The sequence below is a fragment of the Oryctolagus cuniculus genome, chromosome 8 (genome assembly GCF_051225735.1).
Source record: "Oryctolagus cuniculus isolate XC-2025 breed Fujian yellow rabbit chromosome 8, ASM5122573v1, whole genome shotgun sequence".
In the NCBI taxonomy this organism is placed as follows: Eukaryota; Metazoa; Chordata; class Mammalia; order Lagomorpha; family Leporidae; genus Oryctolagus; species Oryctolagus cuniculus.
The window spans coordinates 118,445,406-118,454,887 of NC_142874.1; the positions used below are offsets into that span (position 1 = coordinate 118,445,406).

General features: G+C 43.1%; 2 protein-coding genes across 11 annotated transcripts in view; one reads left to right on the plus strand and one right to left on the minus strand.

The window, feature by feature from the left end:
• SEPTIN11 (septin 11) overlaps positions 1 to 9,482 on the minus strand; it is a 153,041-nt gene that overhangs the window by 36,447 nt on the left and 107,112 nt on the right. The window lies entirely within an intron of this gene.
• The window catches only part of CCNI (cyclin I), a 42,034-nt gene that overhangs the window by 16,462 nt on the left and 16,090 nt on the right, over positions 1 to 9,482 (plus strand). For 3 of the 7 annotated variants that reach the window (XM_089303207.1, XM_051820204.3, XM_089303208.1), the window contains exon 6: positions 164 to 394. In XM_089303207.1, coding sequence (XP_089159333.1) covers positions 164 to 394 — 231 coding nt within the window. Of the gene's footprint in view, positions 1 to 163; positions 395 to 1,175; positions 2,662 to 2,744; positions 7,080 to 9,482 lie in introns of those variants that run through there. The other 4 variants (XM_051820205.3, XM_089303205.1, XM_089303206.1 and 1 more) reach the window with 3 other exon arrangements.

The following is a 9,482-nucleotide window of genomic DNA, read 5'->3' on the forward strand; positions in this document are numbered from 1 at the left end:
AGCCAAGAAAAAAATAAAAATTAGGATATTTGTCAGCTTACTGAAACTAAAATTGCAGACTTAGAAATTGGGTGATACATAAGGGAGTCACATCAGTTTCTCTGTGATTTTTCTTAGACATTCTAAGTAAAATTCAAATGATTTTCTTGTGATTTGTTTCCAGTTTCATGCCATTGCAGTGTCAACTAGGCCACAGTTACTGTTCAGTTTGCCCAAATTGAGCCCATCTCAACATCTGGCAGTCCTCACCAAGCAACTGCTTCACTGTATGGCCTGCAGCCACCTTCTGCAGTTCAAAGGATCCATGCTTGCTCTGGCCATAATTAGTTTGGAAATGGAGAAACTCATTCCTGATTGGCTTCCTCTTACACTTGAACTGCTTCAGAAAGCACAGGTATGCATCATTCTAATTAGAGTTCATTTTAGAAGTTTTTCTTTTTTAAAGAATTACTTATTTGAAAGGCAGAGATACACAGAGGCAGTGGGTAGAGATCTTCCATCCACTGGCTCACTCCCCAAATGGCCACAACAGCCAGGGCTGGGCCAGGCTAAAGCCAGGAGCCTGGAGCTTCCTCTGGGTCTCCCACATGGGTATAGGGGCCCAAGCACTTGGGCCATTTTCCACTGCTTTCCCAGGCACATTAGCAGGAAGCTGGATTGGAAGTGGAGCAGTCTGCATCACAGGTGGAGACCCAAGCTCTGCTACACCACAACACTAGCCCCAGTTTTTTTTCACTAGAATACACAGGATTATCAGGTGATTAGAAATGTCTTAGCCTTATAATCATAATCTTAAAATAGCATATCTTTCTTAGTAGGTAACAAGAATTTACATTTGTGGGATTTTTTTTTTTACCTCTTGTAAAATATAGATTATTTTCTTGATTCTTTTTTCCTGAACTGATTATATGAGTTTTGAAAAGTTAATTATGTATGCTCTTTCAGGTTTGTATAAAGAAACCTCAGGCTATTTATGTTTCATGTATTCTCTATTTCACTCATTTTATAAAATATATCAAAAACAAAGATAAGTTGCTTTTTAGACAAGCTAATAGTTTGTTGGCTAGCAAGTGAAATATTTCTAACAGACCTTGGCAGGTAGAAGTTATTTGAAAGAGATTTGTCTGGTATTTTCTGTGCCTTAGATTAGTTCATAACTTTTTTTTTTTTTTAAGATTTTATTTATTTGAAAGAGTTACAGAGAGAAGTAGAGAGAGAGGTCTTCCATCTACTGGTTCACTCCCCAGATGGCCGCAACAGCTGGAGCTGCGCCAATCCGAAGCCAAGAGCTAGGATATTCTTCTGGGTCTCCCACGTGGGTGCAGGGGCCCAGAAAGTTGGGCTATCTTCTGCTGCTTTCCCAGGCCACAGTAGAGAGCTGGATTGGAAGAGGAGCAGCCGGCTCTAGAACCAGCACCCATATGGGATGCTGGCGCTTCAGGCCAGAGCATCAACCTGCTGTATCACAGCGCCAGCCCTAGTTCATAACTTTCATCCTCTAACTGGTATACAACATTACAGCTTGATAAATTATCAACCACCTATGTAAAATAATGAAGGTTTAGTGGAGAAAACTCTCATCTAAATGGAGAGGTGGTGATAGGCCTGTATATTAGCAATTACTTTGAAAATCATGTAACCAGATAAAACTGACCAAGTTCACGTCTGTTGCAAAGCATGACCCTACCTTTTTTCCCTTGAAACGTCTCTCTGTATTTTCAGTCATCAGTAGATTCGATGGGTTTCATGGGATTTTACTTAGAAGACTTATACTGCAAAATATTTTTAAACTCAGAATTTAGAATAACAGTTCTTTGCTCCAATTAGTTCTTTTAAAGTTTTAGAAAAACAAAATAATGCTTCAGTTTGCTGTTTTATAACAAAGTTAATAGACGTGAGCTGGGAAACCTAGCAGAAGTTTAAGAAATATCTCAGGGAGGTGGTATAGTGGATACCTGCAATGCCAGTATCCCATGTGGGCACCGGTTTTTGTCCTGGCTACTCCATCTTTGAAACATCTCCCTGCTAATGTGCCTGAGAAAGCAGCAGCAGATGACCTAAGTGCTTGGGCCCTGTCGCTCCCCCATTCACGGAGGAACGACACTAAACCCTGCGCTGTTCTTTTGTCTGCTCGGCCCTTCCCGGGTTTGCTGCTGGTCCTTCCCGGGTTGGCTGCCGACCCCTCCACCTCCGTGGAGGGGCGGCTCCCCCTGCCACTTTCCCCGCTTCCGCAGAGGAGCGGCACACCACTGGCCGGCTCTCTCGGGGGCTGCTCAGGTGTTCCTTCAGATGTTCCTGGTGCATGTTGACTCTCTCCTCCTTTATAGTCCTCTTCCACCAATCCCAACTCTGCTACCCACATGCCGAGCACGCTGCTCTCCTCCAATCAGGAGCAGGATCAGCTCCTGCAGCTCATCAGTCAAATTGGCGAGAGGCAGCTGCGTAGAAGTTTGCTCCTCCCCAGCGCCATATTGTGGGAGAGCAGATGCATAGAATAAGTCTTAATTCCAGTAACTTAGTCTAATCTCAGTTGCTCCCCACAGAGCCCAATGTGGGAGAGAAGCTTCCAGGAAGACTGAGCCAGTAGAAGATTTCTCTCTTTCAAATGAATAAATTTTTTAAAGGATCTCTGAACGATCAGGTTCTAAGAATTTCAGGTCCTAGAAAAAGGGTGAGCCTTTTTTTTTTTTTGGACAGGCAGAGTTAGACAGAAAAGGTCTTCATTCTGTTGGTTCACCCCCCAGATGGCCGCTACGGCCAGTGAGCTGCGCCGATCCGAAGCAAGGAACCAGGTGCTTCCTCCTGGTCTCCCATGCGGGTGCAGGGGCCAAGCACTTGGGCCATCCTCCACTGCCTTCCCGGGCCACAGCAGAGAGCTGGACTGGAAGAAGAGCAACAGGGACAGAATCCAGCGCCCCAACCGGGATTAGAACCTGGGGTGCCGGCGCCGCAGGCGGAGGATTAGCCAAGTGAGCTGTGGTGCCAGCCTGGCTGAGAGACTTTTCATAAAAAAGGATAATAATCTTTTATTAGTGTATCTTACATTGAGTTAGCTTAGAGAAGTGTTTGTTTCCATTGAAATAAATGCAGTCATTAAAATGTAATTGCTGTTCAGTGAAATTTTAGAAACTGTCATAAACTATCATAAATGAATGGTATGTCACAGGAGATACACTTTGCCTCTGTAAAGTGTTGGAAAGTTAAATATTAATCATTCACATGTTAAGTAGGGAAATAACTATTAACAGAAAACCATCTGTAGTACTTTATTGGAACAAATAACTTTGTCTACTGGAGAATCTGCTGATTTATGTTTTCTGGTGGTAGAAGGGCTCACTGAGATTTTTTCCTTAAACAGTATTTATAAGCATGACTTGATAGAATCTTCTGAGAAATCATTTATGCAGTCCTTTATTTTATAACCCCAACCTAGGGAAATTGGGACTTTCTGAGCATCACATAGAACTACCTAGAAGTGAAAAACTTAGAATAATCAGTGCTTTTTCTAGGTCATACAGACCTTACAGATGTAGTCCTTTTCTTTAGAAATGGAGGCCTTTTCCATACTTTCCCCAACCAAAACCTGATAATACACATGAGCCCAGAATACAAAGTAGAAAAATAGAGCCCAACTTCCTAATATGTGCTCAGGGCAGAGGCCTGTTGGGGTGCAGAGTTCTTGATAAGCTGTTTGGACATAGTTTGGAAACCTCTGTTCCATTTTCTTTTGTGTGTATGTATATATATATATATATATATATAGTTATATTGCAAACATTTATTTAGGAATCTGTTATCTAAACACAATGCTTAAGTTCTCTGTCTGATCTAGTATTCAAGTTGCAAAGGGCAAGGAAGTGAAAAAAGTAAGGTTACAAAACTTGGTAGACACTTTGGATTTGATCCAGCAGATCTGATCTGAAACCATCTTATGCTCAAACATGATGGCTCCTGGTTTTGTAGGACTCAGTTCTGTCTGTGTTAAGTTTGCCTGTATTCAGGTAGGAACACCATGTCTAACATCTTTTTAAGTAGCCTTGTGGTAAAGCCATAGTAATATCAGATGTTCCCTCTGGATTTCTGGTTCTAATGCAGGAAATCCTTGCATCAGATTGGTTTGATCATGCTAGTTTTACTTCTGACATGAATCCTAGTGTTTTGGTTTGAGGAGGGTCTGTTGCAGACATTTTGTGCTATGAGGAGGCCACTATCACTAGCTTGCCCTGTCCCTTCGTGAACTTGACAAGCTGAGGGTGTATTCCCTGGTTTAAAAGGAAGCTGGCCTTTCAGACCATGCAACACTCCCTCCTAGCCTCGCCCCCCACCCCCCAGGCTCCCCACCCCACTCTGGGGTGGCTAAACCTTTTTCTCTTGGAAGTGATCTTCTCTGCTGTTTCTGCACTCATAGGCTCCTTTTTGTGACTGAAGTGGCACATCCTGATTATCTTAGTGTGTTAACTTTACCCGGATTAATGTGGTGTACTCCTAGTCCCTAACCATAAAGTAGATGGCCTAGAGGCAGGTATCTAGCCCACTGGAAAAGATGCCTGCATCCCACATCAGAGTACCTGGGTTTGATACCTGACATCAGCTTCCTGCTGATGCAGTTCTGGAGGCACTGATGATGACTCAAGTAATCAGATTATTCTAGTTAGAAAGTATGGTATTGATTTGAAACAAAGCAGGACAAGGGGCCGGCGCTGTGGCACCGCAGGTTAATGCCCTGACCTGAAGCACTGGCATCCCACATGGGTACCAGTTTGAGACCCAGTCACTCCAGTTCCAATCCAGCTCTCTGCTATGGCCTGGGAAAGCAGTGGAGGATGGCCCAAGTCTTTGGGCCCCTGCACCCACGTGAGAGACCCTGAAGAAGCTCCTGGCTTCTGATTGGCGCAGCCCTGGCCGTTGTGGCCATCTGGGGAGTGAACCATCGGATGGAAGACCTCTCTCTGCCTCTCCGCTGTGTAACTCTGACTTTCGAATAAATAAATCTTAAAAAAAAAAAAGGACAAGATCTGATTGTTGAAATAACTGCCCAGCAGGTATTTCTCAGTGCTTCATGCTATCCAGCAAAGCTAGGGCCACCTAGACTTGTAACTGATATCATGTTGATTATGTTCCCCCTTGCCATCAGTAATCTACTTGCATGCCTAATTCAATGCTACTTGATCTTGCTTGATAGTTGGAGGACTCTCAAGTATTATGTAATCTTTTTAAGAGAGAAAAAAATTGAATACCAGTTAATGTCTTAAAAGGGGCACATTTTGGATACTTAGCAGTTAACAATAAAAGTTTCTGTTCTCTTGTAAATATCTGGCATATAACTACAAATACAGAACTCAAGTTCCAAAGATACTTACATTGGGAATAGCTATGGATATAATCCCCAAGATGATGAGTAGGCTGGAGAAATAGATGAGTTTGGGGTAGAACATGTGAGAAGAGAGAAGGCTGGAGGGGAAGAGGCAGAGGCCACAGGAAGAAAAGGTGTCCCACAAAGATGACAGGGTAGCCCATGCTAACTGATCATCAACTTTGTGACTTTCTTCTTGAACCAGATGGAGAGCTCCCAGCTGATCCACTGTCGGGAGCTTGTGGCACACCACCTTTCTACTCTGGAGTCTTCCCTGCCTCTAAATTCCGTTTATGTCTACCGTCCCCTCAAGCACACCCTGGTGACCTGTGACAAAGGAGTGTTCAGATTACATCCCTCCTCTGTCCCGGGCCCAGATTCCTCCACGGACAACAGCAAGCCAGAAGTGCCAGTCAGAGGTACAGCAGCTTTCTACCATCATTTCCCAGCTGCCCTTGGGTGCAAGCATACCTCTGCTAAACGCAAAGTAGAGGAAATGGAAGTGGATGACTTCTACGATGGAATCAAACGGCTCTATAATGAAGATAATGCTTCAGAAAACGTGGGTTCTGTGTGTGGCACTGATTTATCAAGACAAGAGGGACATGATTCCCCTTGTCCACCTTTGCAGCCTGTTTCTGTCATGTAGTTTGAATGGGTATTACCTTCAAGTACAAACTAAGGTAGACCACTCTAGAAATGAGAACACGGAAAAATCAGGAAAGGCTATAGAAAGATATATACCTTATCAGGCTGATCTGAAGTGAGCCAGAAACAAATCCCCCCATTTAGTTATGTGGCTAATTGTAATTCAGTACTTCACATAAAGACAGCTATATTGAGATAGATACATATATCTATCTACTTCAGAAATATCCAAAATTTTTTTAAAAAAGTAAAAAATCCCCTTGTAGTCAGTTCTGCTCTTCTGTTAAAATGTAGCTTGCCCTGTGTCAAAATTTTTCTTTAAATTTTAGAATTCATAGCTTGCAAATCCTATCCCCAGCATCCAAATTTTCCTGTTGCTTTTGCCTGCTTCTCCATTGAATAATGAATTTTATGCATGTTGATCTATACCCCAATATCCACCGAAAAGGGCCCCCCCCAATTTTTAAAACAATTATTTCAGCTTAATGGCCATGTTTAATCCTGATTCAAATTCTACCTAGTTTGAGAAAGGTACTATGGAATTGTCCTGTGTGAAGTAAGAAGTGGTAATAGGAAAATTGCTCACAATACCACTTTGCTTATTTCAGTTTCTATTGTTTGAAAGCAAAAATCACTGTCTTTAAGAGATGCTTTTTAAAGTGGCACATATTAGGTCACCCATAGATTTGCTGAAAGCATTTTTGACATTTGTATATAAAAGAATTTGTGATAAAGTTAATATATCAAGGTGCTCACCAAAGAAATATGTAACAACTAAAATTAGGTTTTTGTAACTGATGGGTTTCCACTCATTTATAATCAGTAGGAGAATGTCTAGATGTTGGGCAGCTCTATGATTTGAGTGTTACATGTACTAACTAAATTCAGTACCCTAGTTTTAATTCTGTATTGGGATTTTCTTGATGAAAGTTACTTCCCATCTCCCCAACCTACCTTTGTTCCTCTTAATGACTTCTGGATCCTGAGCTCCCTTTGCAGTCTGAAGGCGGCACTACAGTCAGAACCATGTCCTGATGTTAAAAGCCTCTGGTAGCAATAAAAGTTGTCCTTAACCTTGGTTATCTGTGACTTTTTTCTGCTTGCTCAGGCACTGCTATTCAGCTAAGGAAAACAAAAATAAGGGAAACTCCATGTGTGTGAGTATAGCCCGGGGTTGGCCTCACAGACCCAAAATGAAACAAATGGTAGCTATTTCGATATGTTAGAGAGCTAGGGATAAAATTGAGTCCAGGGTCAGAATATTTCATTTGTAGTCCAATACCTGCAAGCTGAACAGATTTTAGAGGACAGTAGGACTTTTTCTTGCTTGATGTTCAGGTTTTCTAGGATTAAGAACTGCTGGCAATTGATTTGGAACACAGCACTATGTATAGGGGACATTGAGTCAGGTGGAATAAATGGCTGCTGGCTCTCTTGCCTCACAGCTGATTTAACCCCAGCCCCAGTTCAGTGATTGTACTTGGAGAGCCCAGAGCATCTGTTCAACTACACCTTCCCTTCTTTACAATCTACTTACTGTAGGCTCTTTGGAGAACTTTGGCTTGAGAGAGAAGCAGCACAGTACTCTTGAGTAGTGTGGAACATCCATTAACAGCGCTGCTACTGTTAAATTTGTTCTTGTACCTGAAACTATTCTTAGCCTGTCCCATGTTACTTAGCATTGCATCACAAACTCTTCCAAGATCTGGAAAACTGAAGCTTTATGAATCACAATTTTCTGGTTAAAAAATCCTATTACTCCGGGAAGCCTCTGGAAAGGTAAAGTTATCCTCAAATCTTCCAACAGAAAAAGTCAAAGAATGTGCCCTGGTCCCAGAGATTAGATTAGGAGATGCTAAATACCCCATTCTCCAAAAGATTGATGTTTCCTCTGCAGGCAGAGGACTGTCTTATATCAGTGTAGTATTATTAGTCATTATATTAGAGGGAGAAGGCAGAGCTGGGAACGAGCAGTGCTTCCAAGTGCCGCGGCTCACTTGGCTAATCCTCCGCCTGTGGCGTCAGCACCCTGGGTTCTCTAGTCCCGGTTGGGTCGCCGGTCCTGTCCCGGCTGCTCCTCTTCCAGTCCAGCTCTGCTGTAGCCCAGGAAAGCAGTGGAGGATGGCCCAAGTGCTTGGGCCCTGCACCCACATGGGAGACCAGGAGGAAGCACCTGGCTCCTGGCTTCAGATTGGCGCAGCACGCCAGCCCAGCAGCCACTTGGGGGGTGAACCAACGGAAAAAGACCTAACTGTCAAAAAATAAAAAAAAAATTAAAAAACTTGTTCCTAAGAGCGCCTTTGAGTCTGAAGGAAGCTGGAGGGTAGCTCTTTATTCTGCCAAGCTGATGAGAATCAGAGCCTACATTCACACTGTTGAGAAAATTAAGACATTGTTGTCTGTCCTCTCAAGTCCGTTTCTCTTCTATGGTAGAACCAACCACCTCTATGTATGCATCTTCTATGGTAGAACCAACCACCTCTATGTATGCATCTTCTATGGTAGAACCAACCACCTCTATGTATGCATCCTGTGTACACATCACATACCTGGATTTTCCAGGTTGCCCAACATAATCATTCTGGAGTTCCTGAAGCAAGAAGGCAAGTGGTGCTTGAGCATTACTGCCCAAAGCAGTCTTGCTAGATACTCAGCCAACACGAAGGGGAGCTGGTTTTCCCTTAGTGTGTACATTTTCAACCTGAAAAGGAAGGCCCTGTGCCAAATAAGCATCCTCAAGTTTATATTAGCCTGTGTTAATTGCGTAATTCATTGTAGCTAAGAATTCTTAACCAAAGTTCAACTTCTAAGTCCTCTCAAACTTAGCCTTTATATTTCACATCATGGAAGTTTTGTCTAATGTGCAATTTCTAAAGCCTCAAATTCTTTGAGATTAGCCTTTAGGTTATGTTATTAAGGCAGGAGCTTTGGCCACTAGGTGGTGCTTCTAGAAAAAGAAAAGAGGATCTTTAAATTTCTGGGAGACACTGAATCCCTTGTGGTTAGTATATGGTAACAGGCCTTCCTGAGCCAGTACATGAACATTTGCAGTTTAAGTGGCCATCACTTAAGGTACAAGAGACTTACACTAGAATAAGAAGCAAATGATGAGGCTGGCACTGTGGCATAGCAGGTAATGCAGTGCCAGCATCCCATGTGGGCACCAGTTCACGTCCTGGCTGCTCCACTTCCGATTCAGCGCTCTGCTATGGCTGGGAAAACTAGAAGATAGCCCAAGGACCCTGCACCCTCATGGGAGACCCAGAAGAAGCTCCTGGCTCCTAGCTCTGGATCGGTGCAGCTCTGGCCATTGCAGCCAATTGGGGAGTGAACCAGGGATGGAAGACCTCTTTCTCACCCTTTCAAATAAATTAAATCTTCTTTTTAAAAAGATTTTATTTGACAGAGTTACAGGCAGTGAGACAGACAGAAAAGTCTTCCTTCCGATGGCTCACTCTCCAAATGGCCGCGACAGCCGGAG